The following is a 22,845-nucleotide window of genomic DNA, read 5'->3' on the forward strand; positions in this document are numbered from 1 at the left end:
GAACAAAGATGGCCTCAGTCATCTTTTGTGTTGACTCCACATCGATGTGGTAGTAATTTAGACATCCCAACAATCTAACATAGCATAATGAGGGTGTGAAAGCCACACTATTCAAAAGTCTCTCGTTGCGATTCTGGGAAGTGGGAAGAGATTCTGTGGCTTAGTACCACATTTGCCAGGGGAAACTACAGTGGGCTGTGTTGCTAAGCTAGGATGCAGGGAAGGTTAGGTTCACTCAGTGTATTCTCAACACAGTCTTTCCTTCTTGCATGGGATTCACCAGGATGTTATCCCCTTATAAACTGAGGAGCATCTGTATTGACTAAAATATGATACACAATTTAACCATACCCATTTCCTTTCCTTTTTAAAGCACATAGCTACTTGAAAGCTTTGAAAGAACCTTTATGGTTTGTATTTACAACTTAGATCATATCTGTGGGCAGCGCTGACCTGTAATGTGTGTGTAATAGACTCCATCATCAAAGTTAGCACATGAAATACTCATCTCCATGTGACTCACAGGGCAAGGTGGCCAGTCGCAGCACACTGAAGGGTCTGTCTTCACGAACTCTCATGGTACAGGTCCTAAGTTTGAAGTCAAACTGAAGAAGAACAGCAGAGGCTTGGGATTCAGCTTCGTGCACATGGAGAGAGGAAATTGCATCCATACGAAAAGTGACCTTGTGAGGATTAAGAGGCTCTTTCCTGGGCAGCCAGCTGAAGAGCATGGAGCCATTGCAGCTGGTGACATTATCCTGGCCGTGAATGGCAAGCCCATAGAAGGCCTTGCTTTCCAGGTGCTCAGAGCCGTGGGGGTGGGGAAGCACAACTCTGATGCTTGCAGATAGAAGCCCTGTTGCTTTGAAGGCTAGCTCCACAGAGAATACTTTGGAATTTACACCTGGATCTGGGCTCGGAGCCCATAGAAAGCAATCGACAGGATGTGCCCATATCTATTTTCTACTTGACCTTGAGTAGGTATTGCTTTTCAGCATGCCCTTGGTGAACTGAACATGAAATCTTACTTATGTACTGGCTAATGGTTTCTCTTGAGTATATTGTGGGTGGTGATCTGAAGCTGGAGGGACTGAAAAGGGCCCCTTTCACTCTCCTTGAGATTTGTGTGCTGAAGTTATAGCTTTGTATGCATAGATAGCATACATAGACTGTCTCACCTGTGGTCAAAAACATGCAAGGCCAGAGAGAGGACTCAATCAGGAAGATCATGTTCTGTTTTGCAGAAGGCCTGAGTTTGGTTCTTAGCACCTGCGTCCAGTAGCTCATACCTTCCTGTAGCTCCAGCTCCAGGGGATCTCTACAGGCACCTGTATACCTGTATTCACATGTACATATTCACCAGAGACACAGGCATACACGGAATAAAAATTAAATGAAATATGAGAGAGAGGATGTGAGAGAGAGAGACAAAGACACACACACACACACACACACTCACACACCAGAGATAGATAGATGATAGATAGATAGATAGATGATAGATAGATAGATAGATAGATAGATAGATAGATAGATAGATAGATAGATAGATAGATAGAGACTGTAGAGACTGTGACAGAGCGAGATTGATCCCAAGGAACAAATCCCAAGGAAATGTCTTTGTTAGTTGGGGTATTGGCAGAAAATAGAGTCATTTGAAGAGACTTTTTAATAATGGTGTGGACATGTTATTAGGAAGTTAGAGGTAAGCATCCTGATGTGGAGGATAGCTACCCATCTTTCTAAAGTCAAAGTAGGGTAGGAAGGAAAAGCTATTCAACTCTAGAGACAGAACAGGCACAAGGATTCACTGGCATGATCTGAGGTGTTCACCAAGGGAGAGAATCATCCTGTGATGACCCAGCAGAGGAAGCCAGGGCCATCACCAACCTCCCTCTTTTCCTTGTCCCTTCCTCCAGCCAAGTCCATGAGGAGATCTCACGCAGCCCGAATAGGGTGTGTCAAAGCAGGCTAGTCAAAGGTGGGAAGTAGCTCTGTGTGGGAAAGGGAGGGTGTGAAGGGCCTGGAACTGCGCGGGTTTATAGACGTTTATGTGATCCAACTGCAGGTCTCTCAGAGCCTCTAATGGGGAACTCCATGAGGGGCTATAGACAAATGAGGGAGGCGAATGAGGAGGCACTTGTGCATCCTTCGAGGCCATGATGGGAAAGACAGGAAAACCACGGAGGCTGCTGAGGATGAATCATGGAAAGGAAGGCCCAGGCTTTTGGGTACATATCCAAATGCCAGAAGAGGGACTGTGTCCTTCCTGCCGCTGTGATAACATGCCCTAGAAAACTGACATTATATGGAAAGATGGCCTAGTCGGCCATCAATGGAAAGAGAGGCCCATTGGACTTGCAAACTTTATATGCCCCAATATAGGGGAATGCCAGGGCCAAAAGAATGGGAATGGGTGGGTAGGGAAGTGGGGGGCGCTATGGGGGACTTTTGGGATAGTATTGGAAATGTAATTGAGGAAAATATGTAATAAAAATATTAAAAAAAAAAAAAGAAAACTGACATTAAATAGGGAAATTTTGTTTTGGGTCATAGTGTCAGGGGTGTCAGTCAGTGACCATTTGGTCCCACTGTCTGTGGGGCTGTGGTGAAGCAAACTTTACTGTGGAGAGTGTGTGGCAAAGGGAAGTCTCTCTGCCCATGGCAGCTGGGATGGACACACACACCCACACCCACCCACACCCAGACAGAGACAGAGAAACAAGGAGACAGAGAGACCCAACATTCCCTTCATGGGAACAGCCGAGTAACCCAACTACATAGGCTCCACTTCCTGTAGATCCCATTCCCTCCAACCACTCCATGAGTCAGGGACCGTTTGCCACAGTTGCCTTTGGAGGGCATTCCACACGTAAGTTTGGAGAATACAATCAATAGCAGACCCGAGCAGTTGAGTGGACATTGAAGAGCAGCTGGGTCAGAATTGCCTCTTGTGGGACATTTGGTAGATCCTGAGACAACTGTGGTTGTCACAACTGATATGTTTTAGCTGCCACTTTAGAGTAGAGATATGCTGAACACCCTTCAACATACATGTCTCAAAAAAAGTTATCTAGCCCAGAAGGTGGCTGAGGCAGGAGGTTGAAAGATCCCAGTGTACACAGGAATTGGGAAAACAAAGTTACCTTGTGCCCCCTGCAGTGAGAGGGTGGTTTGTATTGTGGAAGCTCAGGTTGTGTTGCAAAGATGAGCAAGTGGAGAAGCAGTTGTGAAAGGCAGTGGCAGGCAAATGCAGGTTCTGTGAGCTGTGTGGTTGGGGTTAGCAGGGAGGTTGCTCAGCAGGAGAGTGAGGTTTTTTTTTTTTTCCCTTTTGGAAGGATTACCTCTGGGCAATGTAGAAGGAAGCAGGCAGGGTCATCAGGGAAGGCAAGAAGCAAAGATGAGGTCACTGCAGTTCCACAGGAAGCATCCCTAGGGCCCCAGCCTCTTTAGGAAGAGATCCCTGAAGGCCTCTGTTGCATCACTGCGGTGAGATCACAAGATACTGTTCCTGGCTCTTGGCTTCTGGGAGTTTGGGGAGTTAAGCTTACAGCATTGCGTTCCCAAGTTCTCTGGAGCCAAACAATAGGCTAAGGTGGCTTCCCGGAAGGAAGCAGCGAATAGCACAAGGCAGCAGCCCCCTGTGAGGCAACCCCAGATATGACTGTGACTGGTTTTCTTGCAGGAAGTGCTCCATTTATTGCGAGGGGCTCCAGAGGAAGTGACGCTCCTCCTCTGCCGACCCCCTCCAGGGATACTGCCTGAGATGGAGCCTGGATGGCAGGTGAGATGAATCTATCCTTATTTCTCCTCACTGGCCCGCCAGTCATTCACTTTTTAGTCTGATGGCCCTGAAATGTCCTTCACTACTTTTAGGGGGCTCAATAATAGTCCTTGTCATAGGGGCAGGAAAACATCTGGCCCCCAAATCTTAGTGCACCCATTTCCCTCCCTATTCTCATTGTGACCACCATTGGGGCCTCCTTGTAGATCTATAGAAAATGGTTAGAGTCTGGTCATACAAACTCTAGGCTGTGTCCTTTGGCCTCCTGAGCACATAACCAAGTCAAAGAACTTCCTGCAGGAGTTTTCACAGTGAAAAATAAAATGTATACCCACCCAACCCCCCAAATCAGATGAGTGTGACTGGCACAGAGATCAGAGACATTGGGACCCCAGAAATGTGAGGGCTTTACCTGGATGCATATATTAGTCTGGTTCTCCAAAGAAACAGAGCAAAGGAGAGAGATATGGATGGATGGATGGATGGATGGATGGATGGATGGATGGATGGATGGACAGATGGACAAACAGATGGGGCACTTATTGTAAGGAATTAACTTACATAATTCTGGGGCTTGCCAGTATAAACTCTACAAGGCCAATCAGCAGGTTTGACTTGCCCAGGAGATATGGGAATAAATTCAGATTGTGGTACAGAGGGGAGCAGGTAGGACAGAATACCTGGAGAGGTGGCAGCCCACGAACACAGGTTCTGTGTGGTGAGCTGTGTGGTGTTGGTGGGGTGGTAGCCTGGATGTAAACTTCCTTCTTTCTGAATGAAAGCTAGTCTACTCTCTAAGACTTCTGCTGATTGGATAAGGCTCCCCATAGCCTGGAGTGTATTCACCTTGCTTAAAGGCAAACCATACCTAAAAAATACACATCTAGTGATATCAAAGGTGCTGTTTAAGCAAACATCTGGGTACTCCTGCCTAATGAAGTTGACACATGGAATGGTCTGTCACCTGTTGGGGGTTTCCTACTGGGTCTCTGGGAAATTGACTCTTTAACAGAGATATGAGGACAGAGAGCCTCTGTCCCTGGCCCACTGGTACATCACCTGTGTGGGTTAGAGAACTGTCCTCAGCAGAGGAAGAGATCAGTGTACAGTCATAACAGAGATCTCAGCTAATCCCACAGGGAGTTCTGGAGCTGAGATGGCCTCTGGAACCTGCCCAGAATAACACACCCACATTAGAGTGTGCACTGGCCCAAGAGACAAATCTGAACTTTGACGGAACATCCCTTGAGCTGATTGTAGTGCCTGGGTGGTGGGGAAGCATAGCTATGAGACACAGCTGCTTTTCCAGGGCACATGGAAAAGTAGCAATAGTTTCCAGTACCATAGAAAATGGAGGTGGTTTTAGGAATTCAGTAAAGTGTTCTACTGGGTAGTTGTTTGTGGATAACAAGTATGAGATCCAGTCTAGGAAAAACCAAAACCAAACCAAAACCAAACCAAAATGAGTTTGGCAGTTGCTAGTATCTAGACTTACATAAAGGTATGGAATGGTTGGGCCACCACCTCACTTGGGAACATGAAGAGCCCAGCACTGGGAGATCTGGTATAGAGAGCTGAGACTGAGGAGATGATGCAGGGGTAGAGGTGGAACCAGGAAGCAGTGGGCATCTTGCACACAGTGTGAGGGAGGGGAGCACTAAGCAGGGTGTACCAGTTTGCATATGGCTACTGAAAGCTAGAGAGAGAAAAGGTCAGAGAAGCACCTTATGGCTTTAGGAAGAGATAATTTACTAGAGACACTTCCTTCAGCATTCTCCAAGAGTAAAGGAGCAGATGGCTGGGAGCTAACAGTGAATGGAGTAAGGGTATAAGCTGACCAGGAAGAATTCTGTGAGTGAAGGAGGACTCTTTATTATATTTTATTTTTTTTAAGATTTATCTATTGTCATAGTTAGGCTTTTACTGCTGTGAAGAAACACCATGACAAAGGCAAGCCTTTTGTTTTTTTTAAATTAGGTATTTTCCTCATTTACATTTCCAATGCTATCCCAAAAGTCCCCCATACCCCCCCCCCACTCCCCTACCCACCCACTCCCACTTTTTGGCCCTGGCGTTCCCCTGTACTGGGGCATATAAAGTTTGCATGATCAATGGGCCTCTCTTTCCAGTGATGGCCTACTAGGCCATCTTTTGATACATATGCAGCTAGAGACAAGAGCTCCGGGGTACTGGTTAGTTCATATTGTTGTTCCACCTATAGGGTTGCAGTTCCCTTTAGCTCCTTGGGTACTTTCTCTAGCTCCTCCATTGGGGGTCCTGTGATCTATCCAATAGCTGACTGTGAGCATCCACTTCTGTGTTTGCTAGGCCCCGGGCAAGGCAAGCCTTTTAAAGGACAACATTTAATTGGGGCTGACTTACAGGTTCAGAGGTTCAGTCCATTATCATCAAGGTGGAAACATGGCAGCATCCAGGCAGACATGGTGCAGGAGGAGCTGAGAATTCTACATCTTCATCTGAAGGCTGCTAGCAGAATGCTAGCTTACAGGGAGCTAGCATGAGGGTCTTCAAGCCCACAACCACAGTGGCACACCTATTCCAACTGGTCCACACCTACTCCAACAGGGCTACACCTACTACCTGGGCTGTGCACATACAGAGCATCACATTTATCTACTTTATGTGAGTACACTGTCACTCTCTTCAGATGTACCAGAAGAGGGCATCGGATCCTATTACATACAGTTGTGAGCCACCGTGTGGTTGCTGGGAATTCAACACTACACCTCTGGAAGAGCAGTCAGTGCTCAACTGCTGAGCTATCTCTCTAGCTCCAGTGGAGGGCTCTTAACTAATGTGTTGTTCTTGCTGTCAAGCGGTGATCACAGGCTGCAGAAATGAGAGGAAGTTGTTGGGTGCCTGAGAATGATGGAAGATCATCTACAGGAAAAAGACCCAATGCAGAGAAAGGTTATCAAGAAGCCTTGAATGAGTGAGTGGTGACAGCTAGGTGACATCTACAGGCACACCTCTGACATTCAGCAGGCCAGAGGCTTTGCAGCAGGTGGGAAGGCCACACAGTCTCACTGGGAACCCGAAGGAACTTGTAGCAGGTGCAAGTCACAGAGGTGGAAGCTAGCTGAGAGGCATGACAGGAGGAAGCTGGGGATCTTTTTTAAGGGGCGGAGAGGGTAAGTGAGGATGTTGCTGTTGGGGATAACAAAAGGCATGGTTGATCACAGGCTTGAAGCTTTGCGGGATGGCATTGCAGAGAATGTCTGAGGCAGACTGAGAACAGGGGCTGGAGGAAGACTCGGGAGATCTCCCAGGAGTAAAAAGGGTGTCACTGTTCTGTCTCTATTTTTAAGAATCTCATCCATTTTAGATGTTGATTATGCCCTTTATAATAGACACAATCTATCAATGGGTGACTGGTTTTGATTTATAATTTCAGTGTGCATCTTTGTGGGTGTCCCTTTCTCTTGGTGGCAGGGAGGGTTTGCTGTCACAAAGGCTCACCCAAGGGTCGATCCTTGGTGGTGGATGTGCGGTTTCTCGGCTAAGGTGAGACCAGGGTTGGGACTTCAGCCTTTTGCTTTTTTGCTTTGTGAAGGGAGGGAGTTTGTTGTTGTGTAGAGATGCTCACATGATTTTCAGGAAAGTGTAAAATCCTAACTTCCATACATTTATAAAGATTAACACACGGGCAGCCTGTTCAAACAGGGAACCAGGTAGATGTTAGAAACTGATGAAAATGGTTCAAAAGTGATGTCAAAGACCAGCATCTTTGCTTTTGGAGTTGTAAAATGTCTCTACTGTTATCAGCGAGGCTGGGATCAGCCAAGAATGCCCTGCTGTATGGACAGTGTAGCGTCTTCCAGGGAGACATGATTATCTTGCTACAAAACAAACAAACAAACAAACAAACAAAAAACCAGTAGCCTCACACTTTAAAAAGTCACAATAGTTTATTAAAACCAGAAGTTAAATGGCCATATGGCTGCGATCAGCAGATGTGAATCAAGTCATGTCTAGAGAAGGGTTGAGGGGTCCAGGAAAGAGCCCTGTGCTAGGAGTCCAGAGAAATCTCTGAGACAGGCAAAGACAAAGAAACTTAAGAATTCTTATGGCAAAGAGGGATTTTTTTTAACTTGTTTTTTTCTCTCTCTTTTTCCTTTTATTGAAAATAGATTCTGTTCTCATATAATATACCCTGATTATAGTTTCCCCTCCCTCTACTCCTCCCAGTTCCTCTCACCTTCCTTTCCCCTGGAACCACTCCCTTTCTGTCTCTCATTAGAAAAGAACAGGCTTCTAAGAGATAACAAATCAAACATGACAAAATAAAATATAATAAATGGAGCAAAGTTGTACACAGTAGCCCATCATGAGGAAAAGAGTTCTAAGAACAGGTACGAGAGTCAGGGACCCACTTATCATCACAATCTAAAGTCCTGTTAAAATCAACCTAAGCTAATAGTTAGAATACATATTCAGGGGTCCTGATATAGACCCGTGTTAGCCCTGTGCTTGCTGCTTTGGTTGCTCACATGTGCCCTGCTTAGTCGATTCTGAGGGCCTTGTTCTTCTGGTGTCCATACCCTCTGGCTCTTACAGTCTTGCTGCCTACTCTTCTGTGGGATTCCCTGAGCTCTGAGGAGGAGCAGTTTGGTGGAGACCTCCAGGCTAGACTCTCTCTCCACATAATATCTGACTGTGTGTTTCTGAAACTGTTCCAATCTCCTGCCAGAGGAAGCCTCTGATGATGACTGCATGAGGCATAGAGCTATAAGTATAGCAGAGTATCATCAGGGATAATTTGATTTATTTATTCATCTACTTTTGCATCAGTCACGTGGTGTTTTACTCTAGTTCTTTGGGCTGTGTAGTCTCTTGTTCTAGGTTATCTAAGCAGTGTCATGGAGCAGGCCTTAGGTCCAATCAGACATTAGCTAAACATTCCCACAGGCTCTGTGTCACCATTGTCCTAACATATTTTGCAGGCAGGGAAGATTGTAGGTCAGTGGGTTTATGGCTGGCTTGGAGTCCATATTTTCCATTTGATAGCCCGATGAGTACTTTCCCACACTGAAGAGTCTAGAATGTAGGGTGAGAATTCTGTGTAGGCACTAGTTCAACTTCTCCAATACGTTGTGTGTTTCCTGTCCTTGGTAATGGGGCCAACTGTCACTTTTTTGAGAGTAGCCTTTTTTTGTCTTAGCAACAGAGGTCATTTAGAGATTTCCATGAGACCCACTGGGCCAATATCCCAACTGAATGCACCTACCATTCATTGGAAGCCTTGCCTGGCTACAGGAGGTGACCAGCTGAGACTCTGTACCCACCATCTCTAGGATTCTTTATTAGGATCCAAGATTCATTAGGATTGTAGATTTCAGGAAGTTGCCACATACTAGCTTCCTCATCCTACCAAGTTCTCCCCTCCAATTCTAGCTGTCTCTCATTGCAGTCTCTCCTTCCACCCCATCTCCCCCCACCTGATCCCTACCCTCTTCCCGTCTTCCCATAAACTCTATTATATTTCTCTCTCCCAGGGAGATCCCTGCATTCCTTCTGGAACTTTCCTCTTTACCTAATCTCTCTGGGACTATGGGTTTTATCTTGGTTCTCATTTACTTATCCCCTTATAAGTGACTGCATACCATTTTAGTGTGTAGTTTCTACTACCTCACTTTAAGCCCTAGGCAGACTGTGCTACCAGCCCTGCCCTGGTTCCTTTATATCCTTGGATGAAAGACACAGACACACAGACACACAGACACACACACACACACACACACAAGCTTATTTTTAATATGCTTTTTAGTTCGATGGCCAGATACTTCTGAGCCTCCCTTGGCTAATGTACCCTTCAAAAGATGCCCCTCAAAAGAATAATTGATGAAGAAAATGTGGTAATTGATGAAGAACATTTACACAATGGAGTATAACTCAGATGAGTGAAGAGTGTATCTTCACTCCCAGCTCAACACCCTAAATCTGCCCTTAGCTTAATTACGTCTCTTGCCTGCTACCTCAGGCTCAGTTGGGGAAGTGGCCAATGGCCACCTCACCTGAGATCTCACATGACTGATGCCTCTTTCTCCCTCTGAAGCATGGAAAATCTCTTTGCTCTTGCATCTGCTATCCTGCCTGCAGGAACGTGGAAGTTCCACCTCTTCTATCCAGCCGTTGGCCTTTATTGAACCATCAAGAACCAATTGGGGAATGGGACCTTTAGCATTCAGCGCATCAGAGCCACTCCCTACATACCTTATTTATCTCTCTGGGTCACCTTACTTAGGATGATTTTTTTTTCTAGTTTCAACAATTTACCTGTGGATTTAATAATGTTATAGTTTTAAACATCTGAGTAATACTCCATTGTGTAAATGTTTTTCATCAATTATCACATTTTCTTCATCAATTATTCTTTTGAGGGGCATCTAGGTTGTTTCTGGTTTCTGGCTATTATGAATGATGTCACAATGAACATAGATGAGAAAGCGTCCTTGTGGTAGGATGAAACATCCTTTGGGTATACACCAAAGAGTGGTATATCTGGGTCTTGAGGTAGATTGATTCCAAACTTTCTGAGGAATCACCATTGATTTCCATAGTGCTATACAAGTTTGCACTAACCAGCAATGGAGAAGTGTCCCCTTGTTCCATCTCCTCACCAGCATGAACTGTTACCTGCATTACTCATATCAGCTATTTGGACAGGCATTAGATGGAATTTCGGAGTCATTTTGATTTGCATTTCCTTGATGGCTACATTTCTTTGAGTGTTTTCAGCCATTTGAGGTTCCTCTATTGGGAACTCTCTGTTTAGATCTGTTCCCCATTTTTTAATTGGATATTTTGGTTTTGTGATATCTAGTTTCTTGATCTCTTTATATATTTTGGATATTAGCCCTCTGTCAGATATGGAGTGAATCTTTCCTCATTCTGTAGACTACCTCTTTGTCTGACAGTGTCTTTTGTCTTTTCAGATTCATGAGGTCCCATTTATCAATTGTTGATATTAGTGCATACACTATTGCTATTCTGTTCAGGAAGTCATGTCCTGTGTCCATGCATTCAAGGACATTCCCCAGTTTCTCTTCTATAAGGTTCAGTGTATCTGCTTTTATTTTGAGGTCTTTGATCCATTTGGACTTGAGTTTTGTGCAGGGTGATAGATACATACCTATTTGCATTCTTTTACATGCTGACATCCAGTTTGACCAGCACAGTTGAAGATACTGTCTTTTTTTCCAGTGTATATTTATTTCTAGCCTCTTTACAAAAAATCAGGTATCCATATATGTGCATGTCTGGGCCTTCAGTTTGATTCCACAGATCAAACTGTCTGTTTTTATACTGATATTATGTGGGTTTTATTATTATAACTCTGTAGCAACAGTTTGAAGTCAGGGCAGGTGATACCTCCAACATTACTTTTATTGTTCAGGGTTGTTTTAACTATCCTGTTTTTGTTTTGTTTTGTTTTGTTTTTCATATGAAGTTGAGAATTGTCCTTTCAAGGTCTATAAGGAATTATGTTGGAATTTTGATAATAATTGCATTGAATCTGTAGATTGCTTTGGGTAGAATGCCCCCTTCCCCCCCCCTTTTTTTTTACAATGTTAATCCTACCTACTAATGAGTATGGGAGATCATTCCATCTTCTGATATCTTCTCCAATTTATTTCTTCAGAGAGTTGAAGTCTTTATTTGCTTGGTTAGAAATACCCAAAATATATTATCTGAGACATTTATGAAAGGTGATTCTCTGATTTCTTTCCCAGTCTGTTTGTTATTTGTATATAGGGAAGGTTTTCATAAGATAATTTTGTATCCAGCTACTTTGATGAAAGTGTTTATCGGCTGTAGGAGTTCCCTGGGAGAACTTTTTGGGACATTTAATATATGCTATCAGATCTTCTGCAAATGAAGATACTTTGACTTCTTCCTTTCCAATTTATACTCCCTTTATCTCCTTCAGTTGGAGTATTGCTTTAGCTAGGACTTATAAAACTATATTGCATAGATATATAGAGAATGGACAAGCTTGTTGTGTTCCTGATTTTAATGAACTTGCTTTGAGGTTCTCTCCATTCAATTTGATGTTGGCTATCGGCTTGCTGTAAGGTGTTTTTATTATGTGTAGGTATGTTCTTTGTATCCCTAATCTCTCCAGGATGTTTTATCATTTAGGGGTATTGGATTTTGCCAGAGACCTTTGACAAGAGGTCAATGATTATCTTTCTTTCGTTTTGTTTATATAGTGGATTGCATTTACTGATTTCAACTATCCCTGCATCTCTGGGATGAAGACTACTTGATCAAAATGGATGATAGATTTGATGTGTTCTTGTATTTGGTTTTCAAGGATTTTGTTGAGTATTTTTGCATCTATGTTCACAAGGGAAATTTATCTGCAATTCTCTTTGTGTGTGTGTGTGTGTTTTTTTTTTTTTTACGTGGTTTAGGTATCAGGGTGACTATAGCTTCATAAAATTAATTTGGCAGTGTTTCTTCTGTTTCAATTTTGTGGAATAATTTGAGGAATGTTGTTATTAGCTCTTCTTTGAAAGTCTGGTAGAAGTCTGCACTAAAATCATCTGACCTTGGCCTTTTTGTGTGTGTGTGTTGGTGGTTGGTTGGGAGACTTTTAATGTTTTTAATGACTGTTTCTATGTCCTTAGTGGTTATAGGTCTATTTAAATAGTTTATCTTCTCTTAATTTAACTTTGGTAAGTGGTATCTATCAGGAATATTGCCCATTTCTTTTAGATTTTTTTCCAGTTTTGTGAAGTACACATTTTGAAGTAAGACCTAATGCTTCCTTGAATTTCTTGGTGTCTGTTGTTATGTCCCCTTTTCATTTCTGATTTTGTTAATTTGAATATTCTCTTTGCCTTTTCATTAGTTTGAGTAAGGGTTTGCCTATCTTGTTGAATTTTGAAAAGAACCAACTCTTTGTTTCAGTTATTCTTTGTAGTGTTTTCTTTTTTCTATTTTATTGATTTCAGCCCCAGTTTTGATTATTTCCTGCCATGTACCCCTCTTGTGTATGGTACTTCTTTCTGTCCTAGAGATTCCAGGTGTGTTGTTAGCTTGCAAATATGAAATCTCTCCGTTTTTTTTTTTTTTTTTTTTTATGTAGACACTTAGCACCATGAATGTTCTTAGCATTATCTTCATCGTGTCCCATAAGTTTGAGTATGCTGTATACACATTTTCATTGAATTTTAGAAAGTCATTAATTTCTTTTTGTCTTGATCCATTTTCTTTTCATTCAGCAGAGAGTTGCTTGGATTCCGTGAGTTTGTAAGCTTTCTGTTGTTGCTCATATCCAGCTTTAATCTGTGGTCATCTGATAGGATCTAGGTAATTATTTTAATTTTCTTGTGTACATTGGGACTTGTACTTTGGTCTAACTACATGGTCAGCTTGGGAGAAAAAGACACCATGAGATGCAGAGAAGAATGAATATTCTTTTGTGTTTGGGTGAAATGTTCTGTAAGTTTCTGTCAGGTCCATTTAGTTTGTAATGTCTGTTAGCTCCAGGATTTCTCTGTTTAGTTTTTGTCTAGATGACCTGTCCATTGGTGAGATAAGATATTGAAATCTCCCACTATCATTGTGGGAGGGACAATATGTGATTTAAGCTGTAGTAGTGTTTCTTTTACAAACTTGTGGAGCATAGATGTTAAATTGAAATGTCATCTAGGTAGATTTTTTTCCCTTTGATGAGTATGTAGCATCCTTCTCTATCTCTTTTGATTAGTTTTGATTTGAAATATGTGTTGTTAGATATTAAAATGGCCACACCAGCTTGCTTCTTAGGTCCATTTGCTTGGAATTTTTTTTTTTTAACCTTTTAACCTGTGGTATGTTTGTCGGATACAGCAAAAGAATGGGTCCTGTTTTTGCATCTATTCTGTTAGTCTGTGTCTTTTGTTAAGGAATTAACACCATTGATATTGAGAGATATCAATGACCAATGACTTTGATTCTTGTTATTTTGTTCTTGGTGGTGGTGGTGGTTTGTATGTGAATGTGTTTTCCTTCTTTTCATTTTGTTGGTGTGAAATTATGTATTCTCTGTGTTTTCATGGGTGTAGTTAACATCCTTATGTTAGAAGTTTTCCTTCTAGTGCCTTTTATATGCTTGGATTTGTAAATAGATATTGTTTAAATTTGACTTTATTATGGAATATCTTATTTTGTCCATTGATGGTATTTGAAAATTTTTCTGGGTGTAGTCTGTTATAATCTGCAGCACATCTGTCTAGGCCCATCTGGCTTTTAGAGTCTCCATTTAGAAGTCAGGTGTAATTCTAATAGGTCTGCATTTATATGTTACATGATCTTTCTCCCATGAAGAATAGCAAAAGCTTCCCTTCCCTCCCCTCTCTCCTCTCCCCTTCTCTCCTCTCCCCTTCTCTCCTCTCCCCTTCTCTCCTCTCCTCTCCTCTCCTCCTCTCTTCTTTTCCTTTTTACTCCTGCTCTCATTTTGTTTAATTTGCTAACATAGCCACCCCCCCCCATTCATGGAAGATGACCCGAAGTGGATACCTGAAAGGTTGGGCAATTCTGAATCCTCTGTGTACTTTTTTTCTATATGCCTGGTGGCATTGCAGAATTAACTCCACAGAATTCCTCTGGCTTCCATATTTCTTCTTTACATCACGTTCTTGCATTTGGGGCCATTAGTAACTAAAATGAACACAAGCACTGCTGGTTCAGGCCAAGAGAGCAAGTGTGATAGCATGCAAGTAGTATATACAGCACGGAAACACCAGGCACAGGGGCTGACCCATGTGCTGGGCAGGATGCCACAAGAGGATAGCTTGAGAATTTGTCATGCTACTCAGAACAACATTTCAGCTTTAAAGGAAGGATTCATTATGTTTTAAATTTTCCATTTAATAATTTCAGAATCCAGTAAGAGAAATCATAAAGAATGAAATGATGGACTAGAGAAACTACTACATTTTTTTTTCATTAAAAAACAGAGCTCACATTCTTGCTATCACTGCTCTCAAACTCAGGTACTTAAAAGGTAAGGAGGAGTATGTTGCCTGGGGAACAGGGACAGGATCTTGGACCCTGTCAGGAGAGACACTGATTGCAGCATCTATCTCTTTATAGCTCAGACTTACAAGCAGCTGGAAAAATCTTCTGATTTCTTTAAAAAACATTTTAATTTAAAACATATATGTGGGTATGTGCATGAGTGCAGGTGCCTACACAGGTCAGCAAGGGCACCAGACACTCTGGATCTGGAGTTACAGGTGACTGACAGCTGCCTGGTGTGGATGCTGAGAACCAAACTCTGTCCTCAGCAAGAATAGTATTGGCTGTTATCCACAGTGCCATCTCTTCAGCCCAAACCTTTCTATTTCTTAAACCATTTTTAGAGTTTCTTCAGGGAGTGAGACAGTGCTTGTAACCATTCACATTTCCTCAATAGACCCCTGAACTATCAGGAGATCAAAGACTCACCATGGCAACCTGTGCTGGATCAGAGCAGAGCCCCAGCCTGGATCAAGAAGACAACTGGAGGGACAGTACCTCTCTGGACGCAGGTGAAGGTCTGAGTCCCAGGCCAGAGTCTTCCTTCAAGGATGTTAGACAGGTGAAGGGGGACAGAGAAAAAGAGAGGCCCTGGGCCAAGTCCTGGATGCATCCTATGGAGTCCCACCCTCATGTATGTAAACTCCACCCAGAACCAGAGACACCAGCACTGGCCACCTCTTTGGAAAAGGATATGAGACAAAACTGCTATTCTGTGTGTGATATCAGGAGACTGGGAAGGTAAGAAGTGCCATGCTTGCAGCCACGTTGTAAACTGTGTGCACTACATTGCCAGCTGATTACAATCAAGTAATCACTTACCATAGAGAGGCTTATTCTGCCCAGCCCTGTTTCAGGGTTTTGAGGGGAGTAAGAAACAATAGAAGCCTGTTGTTGGAGTTTCTACAACCTTCCCTGTGACCTTTGGGGAAAAGCAAACTCCACTCAGGTGACAGTCATCCTCTGTATGTCCTAAAGTCTACTGATGGCCTCGTGTTTCCTCCCAGCACACAGTGTGTGTTCTGCACCCCTATGCCCCCCCTCTTCAGTTGCTGTGGTACAAAGAGAGACCTTGTGCATATCCTCATTTCTACTGATGACATAAAACTTTATTATCAACACTACATGAAAGTGTATTTCCAGCTTCAAAACTAGGATGAAGCTTTCATTGTAATGACTATTTTTTATTTAGTCTGCAGTTTGGTGCCTACACCAAATTTCTAGTTTTAATTCTTATTCTCGTTGTTAAAATACTTTTCAGTATATATATGTATATATATATATATATACTGAATATATATGTATATATGTATATATACTGAATATATATATGTATATATGTGTATATCTATGTATCTATATATCTATTCTTGTCAGGATCAGGGAGAGGGGGGAGAAGGAGCAATTCAGAGGAGGGGTATGTTTCTGATGTTTGGCATTTGTTAACTTAATGTATGGACATGAACAGGGTAACAACCAGGAATAGTAATTTGTGTTTGAGCTGTTGGGATTCAATGACTCTCTTTCCTGGTTATTATAACAGAGTGACAAGAGCAGACTTATGGGGACCAACAGGTGGCACAATGTGCTTAATCCTCTGTGCTAATGCGTTCTCTACTTGTGTGTCTTACCAACACACCTAGATCTAACTAGACTTGCACTTAAACCCAGAAAAACCCAGAAGTCAAAATCCCTTTTCAAACTCCCTGATAACAAAACTTTAGACATCTAGGGATGCCGAGATGGTTCGGCAGGTGGGAGGGCTTGCTGCCAAATGTGATGTTCAATTAAAAATATTAGAAAATGCATTTCTACTGTACATATACAGGTGTTTGGGCTATTGTTTTCTAAGCAATATAGTCTAACAACTATCTATAAACCATTCTCATTGTATTGTTATTATAAATTATCTAGAAATGAGTTGATATTTACAATAGGAGGTCTGTGGCTGATACCCAAGCATGTACTACCTCTTATATAGGGAGTTCCAGCATCTGAGGATTCTGGTATCTGGAGGGAATCCCAGAACCCATCTTAGACAGATAGTAAGAGACTACTGTATGGAGACAGAATGTTACAGCTGGGCTCTGGGAGAACTGTTGCAAATAGCGGCCATGATTATTGTACCTAAAGGCATCCAGATACAATTTTTTTTAAAGAATGCTATACAAACCAAACAAAACCCAACTTTTGCAAAATAGAAACAACATGGGCAAGCACATCCATTCCTAATTCTCATTTTCTAGTCAATGGTCCTTACAATGTTGCAGTTAAGTTCCTTACAATGTTACAATGTTACAGTTAAGTTAGTTTCTTACAATGTTACACTTACAGTTCCTTACAATGTTACAGTTATAGCTCCTTACAATGGAATCCTGGGCATCATATGATGGACTTGATGAAGTGATTAAGGGAAGAAGGTAGAGATTCACCCAAGGCCAGCCTTTAGTATGCTTTTGTGGGACACATTAGAATTCCCTTTTCTTATAGGCATAATGCCATTTGTTTAGATTTCTAAAGGTTTTAAAAACATGAATGTATGTATATGTATATGTGTGTGTTGAATGTAAAAACTCTAGAGAATGTGGAGAAGCCACAGGAACCCTCAGGAGAATAACTTCCTTCCGTGCGCTCAAACTCAGGCCATCACGTTTGGCAGCAAGCCCTCCCACCTGCCGAACCATCTTGGCATCCCTAGATGTCTAAAAGTTTTGTTATCAGGGAGTTTGAAAAGGGATTTTTGACTTCTGGGATTTTTTGGGTTTCAGTGCAAGTCTAGTTAGATCTAGGTTTACATGATGGCTTTAACTCATCAATAGTTAAGAAAAACATTTTTAACTTTTAATTAGCACAGGCCATCTGTGCTTCATTCATGATATCACATCATAGCAGGCTTCATATAAAAATGGTCAACTTTTAAGCTCATCCTCCACACAGTAGCACGCATCCTGCAGGAAGGGCTCCCTGACTGTTTCCAGGGTTCATCTACATAACTCGCTCCTTGTGACCATTTCTCACCACACCCCTGTTGGTCAGACAACACTCCCTTATGTTGTGGTGAAGTTTACCTTTTCATATTTGTTACTTGCAAATACTAACCCCATTTCCTTTTATCTTATTATTATTCATTTTTAGAAAATAATATTTTTATTTACACTTTGAAAATTTCATGTAATATATTTTGATTGTATTCATCCTACCCCAACTCCTCAGATCCTCCCGAAGCGCTCTCCTTACCCACACAACTTCATCCCTTGCCTCTCAAACAACAAACAATGCCCAAACCTCAGAGTCTAATTTGTATTGGCTGACTACTCCTGGATGTGTGGCCGGCCCTAGATTGTGATCAATACACGAAAGTGTCATTCCATTAAAGAAAACTGACTTTTCCTCGCCTAGCAGCAATGAAAAGCCAATAGCTTCTTGGCAAGGGATAGGACATTTGTACAAGAGAATCATTTTATTTTAGTGTTTGTTTGTTTGTTTGTTTTTCTGAATCAGATTAAGTTTGGCTTACTTACAAGGGTATACCATATGCTCCAAACCTGTCATTCTTGGAGGTTGTTGCCCTTTTGAGGGTCACTTAGAGTCCTTTAGGTTTGTCCAAAGCATTCTAGTGAGGCTTTTGATCCTCAGTTGCCGTGGTTACCACTTTTTATTTTATTTTTTTCCCCTGCACTTTTGTCCCCATGGCCCTTGTGACCATGGGCAGCCACACCCTTTGTGCTGTCCCCTCTGGGCCCACATGCTCCTTTGCTCTTGATTACATGAAATTCCCGGGGATGGCAATGTTCTCCCCCCGCCCCAGCCCATGTTTCCTGGTTTTTCTTTTGCCTCGTTTTCTTATTTTCATTTAAGAATGCTTCTCCTCCCCGAAAGGACACAGAGCATGGCCACCCCTCTTCAACAGGACAGTCATTAGCTCAGTTCATGCACTCAGGGCCACTATATCCAAAAAATTAAAAGGGTAGCGTGTACCAGGAATCACTAAAGGAAGGGTCACCAACTTGTGAGTAGGGTCCCAGTTAGTGTTCAAAAGTGGTAGTGAAGTTCTCTGTGGACTCCTTAGGAGCACCCGCAGGTCCGAGGTGGCTGTTCCAGCTAAACCGGCCCTTTGATTCTGGCCTCGATGGGTCACATGCTCTGCAGTTAGGGGAAAAGGCACAAACTGTGGAGCGGGTAGTTTGCAGAGTCAGTGTTACCACTTGCTGGTGCTTGTGCCTGGAGAGTCGTCTTTCCTCAGTTGAGGGCTTCCCAGCTGTAAATGATCACCCCGATTCCCAGGCTACTGTGCAAGTCAGAAGAAACAGGGCAGTTCAGTACCTGGTACACAGTAGGAACTTAGCACTACAATGAGGTCTTACTCCTTCTTGGACAGTTTCTTGTGAAAGGACAAGCCCCATCGATTGAAATCCCCAGAAATCTGCCAGAACTTAACTATCTGCCAGGTGGCTCCTTCTTAATGCCAGAAGACTGCCAGCACCCAAGCAAACACAGATTAGATTGCCTTTCCTTGTTCTCATCTATACCTTGTAGCTCTCATAGAACATTGTCAGGGAAGGGTTGGATTGCCTACCTATGGCTGAGGATACATTGCTACACAAGACCACTTGCTAGAGTTTGGACATAGGGTGACAATCACATCAAGTCTCATTGTGTTTGGGTACCACTACTGGGTGTTCAACACTGTCTGTTCTTTTGCTGTAGGAGTAGATCACTTTCTTTTTGGCTAAGTCTCACATCAAAGCTAGAGGTATTCCTTGAAAGTGGGGAAGGGGCTGATGGTGAAGACACAGCTTAGCCAGCCAGGCCAGCTCCACTGGCCCACAGGCATCTGTGTTCTGCACTCTCAGGGCCTCCTGTGTCTGCCTGTACTGTGCCTGGCTTTTCTTGCTTTGTGTTATAACTCCTTGGTGTTCCCTCACTATGCTTATAAGAAAACATAATTTATATACAATTTGATCATATTTATTACAATTTTAAATCAATATCCCTCCCAAACACTTGACAATTTCTAAACTGTTTTATAGCCTTAGTAGAATCATTTATTTTTATATAGAAGCACGCATATATTCACATGAAATGCATTTTTATACAGATCCTATAGCTATCTTTTAGGGATGAAAATAATGCCTCTTCACAGCAAAACTCAGCTGGGGTACATACTGTCAGCTGTTTGTGGGTTTGTAACTATTAGGGTATTCTAGAGTTGATTTTTAAGTGAAAGGGCCCATTACAGGAAAGGGGAGAGGGATGGAAGTGGGTAACAGAACTAACTCATTGATCTGGTGTGGGGGAAGAGGCAGAGAAATGAGGACCCATTTATTTGGTTAAAACAACAACAACTAAATCTCTGTCCTTTTCTCTTAGATTTTCCTTCTCATCCTCTCTAACCAGATTAGCAACAGACATTTTCTGACTGCCTCTCTGCACGTCTGCGGTGCCGCACAGAGCACCCCACTGTCTGCAGGACTACTCTTTCGCATCCAAGGCATGCATGGCTAACTTGGATCCTCCCAGGAAGTCTGAATCTTTCTCTTGCATCTGTGTGTGCATCGCCAGATAATGAGTCTCACCAGTCCTCTGCCTCCTGGGTCCTTCTTTTGACATGGGGAATAAATGTCACTCCAGCTAGCTGCCTCTCTAAACACACACGTTTTATCAGTGCTTAGAAAAGGACCTGGTATTTGCACAAAGTGCTTTGAAGGCTGTTCCTTCTCTCCTTGGGCTCTTTCCCTCTAATCTGTCTGCCAAAATAGTTCAGAACATCAGAGTCATAAAAACAGCATCTCACCAATGGAAACCTTAGCCTGTGTCAGGAGTTCTAGAAAGCATGTGATGTAAAGCAATCATTTAATTTAAACATTCTAACAACCCTACCAATTGCTCTACTTCCCACTGTTTCAGATAAGAAGGTTAGGATCACAGAGAAGAATAAACCTATCCAGAATCTCAGTGTAAATAGCAGGTCCTAGAACTGGTCCCAGCTCATAGCTTTGCCTGCAGGTCTGTACCCTTGAGCAGCTCCTCCATGGGCTCCAAAGAGTAATACAGTCACCTCTGCTTGCTACCCACACTATAATAGTTCTGAGATGTTCTTGTTTTCATTAGTTTTGGAGTCTCACCATTTCAGGGACCATATTATATTTGCTGTTTGCATCCTGGTACCAAGGGCGTCCTTTGGTAGGAGCTGTTTGAACCTGGCTGGGTCTTAGGTGATAAACCAGGATGAAGGTCCGAAGAGACATGGAGAAGATGGGCCAGAAATTTCCGATGCAGACTGGAAGACACATAGGTTTTTGTTTTCCAGTCTTGAATTGGACAGGGATGGTGCTGATGGTGCCACATGCTTTCTACCTGAAAGCTCTTCTCTCACCGAGGACTATGAAGAATACCTGACCCTCACCTCCACATCCGCAGGCCAGCTGCCCTGTGAAGAGTGTCTGGAGGCAGATTCAGAGACTATTCCTCTGCCTCAGTTCTGTTCTCTGGGTGCTCTCCTAAAGTCTTCACTTCCAGAAGAATCCCAAGGGAGCGAGAGTGACTGGGAGGACCTGGACGAGCCCATGGATAGGGATGAGGTGCTCAGGTGGGTGTCACACTCCGTGTGAGATGAGGCTTCTTAAGGCTCATGTGTGCTGGAGGGATGGCCCTTGGGTATCATCCGGAAACCATTTCTTCTGAGTGCTTACTGTGGTTCCCTTTCCATAAAGACTACCTTACCAATTGGAGGCTGTTTCAGATGCTAAATCCAAGGCTTCTCTAGGGCTCTACAGTGACTAAAGCACAGAGGTAGAACTCAAGCCTTCATTCTCTCCCTGCTCCTAGGCCCACATGTTCAATGCACCCTCTGCTGCCTCCAGCACATAGGCAGGCACACCTTCTCTCCTCAGGCTCAGCTCTTAGGGGAATCAGCACATCAAGGGCTAACTTCTGCAACCACCTGCTCTTGGACTGCATGTCCTTCAGAGACCACTCCAGGCATCATGCTCCTGGATGCTGCTTGTAGAGCCATTGTGGCTGCATATGCATCAGAGCATTAGGCATGGCAGCTCACATTTGTAATCTCAGTACAAAGACAGGGAATCAGAAAAGCAAGGGCACCCTCAGCTACATAGAAGGTCAGAGGCCAGTCTGAGCTACATGAGAGCCTATCTAAAAAAAAAAAAAAACAACAACAAAAAAAAAAGATAAAATAAAATAAAAACTACTAATGCAAAGGCCCCCTTCCATTAAGGCTGAGGGCTGACAAAGCTAACAGAGGATTAAATACATCATGAACTGTCAGATTTATTGGGAGTAAGAGGAGAATAATGTGTAATCAATCAATACCTGCATAAAGTTCTACCACGTGCACAGAGCCAATGTACAAACAACGGCAACAACAGCAACAACAACAACAACAACCCAAAACAGTACAGAATATTCAAGAAACTTTCCTTGATAGTTTCTCCCTATTTCCAAGATGTACCAAAAGCTATTAGGTGTTCATTTTGCAAGATCCTGGCCTAGTTAAGACACTGTTCAGTTTGGTCCCAATGTGTCCCAGCCTGGAATGCCTTTCTCTGGCTGTGTAAAAGTATGTTTAACCATCACAAATGCTTGAACTGGAGCCTCAAAGGACAATGGCAGGCAAGCAGAGATGGAGATGGGACTTTGAAAATTGAATACGATGCTAAAAGTCCCATTCTTATCTGAAATAGACAGCCTGCTACTAGGGGGATTCTGAGGCTTTGAAGGCAGTTCACATACATTTCTAGGGAATCAGACATCCTGACATGAATTGAGGACACACATGAGTTTGCAGAACTGTGAAACCACTGTCGAGAGGCTTATGGATGGAGAATGTTCATCTAATTGAGTTCAGTGGGGCCAGAGAGTTGGAAGAAGGCTGAACAATCTGTGGGTACCCACAGAGGCTCAGGTAAGGACCCCAAGTTTCAGTGCATATGAAATGCTCTGAGATTCCTACCAGGATTCCCAGAACTGGCTCCACACACACACACACACACACACACACACACACACAC

General features: G+C 42.9%; 1 protein-coding gene across 1 annotated transcript in view; it reads left to right on the forward strand.

Moving 5' to 3' along the window:
- Frmpd2 (FERM and PDZ domain containing 2) overlaps positions 1 to 20,234 on the forward strand; it is a 96,662-nt gene extending 76,428 nt beyond the window's left edge. Inside the window, exons 26-29 of the mRNA XM_021182419.2 lie at positions 586 to 800; positions 3,686 to 3,784; positions 15,213 to 15,556; positions 20,186 to 20,234. Coding sequence (XP_021038078.2) covers positions 586 to 800; positions 3,686 to 3,784; positions 15,213 to 15,556; positions 20,186 to 20,234 — 707 coding nt within the window. The remainder of the gene's footprint in view (positions 1 to 585; positions 801 to 3,685; positions 3,785 to 15,212; positions 15,557 to 20,185) is intronic.
- The last annotated feature ends 2,611 nt before the right edge of the window (positions 20,235 to 22,845 follow it).

The sequence above is a fragment of the Mus caroli genome, chromosome 14 (assembly GCF_900094665.2).
Source record: "Mus caroli chromosome 14, CAROLI_EIJ_v1.1, whole genome shotgun sequence".
Taxonomy (NCBI): Eukaryota; Metazoa; Chordata; class Mammalia; order Rodentia; family Muridae; genus Mus; species Mus caroli.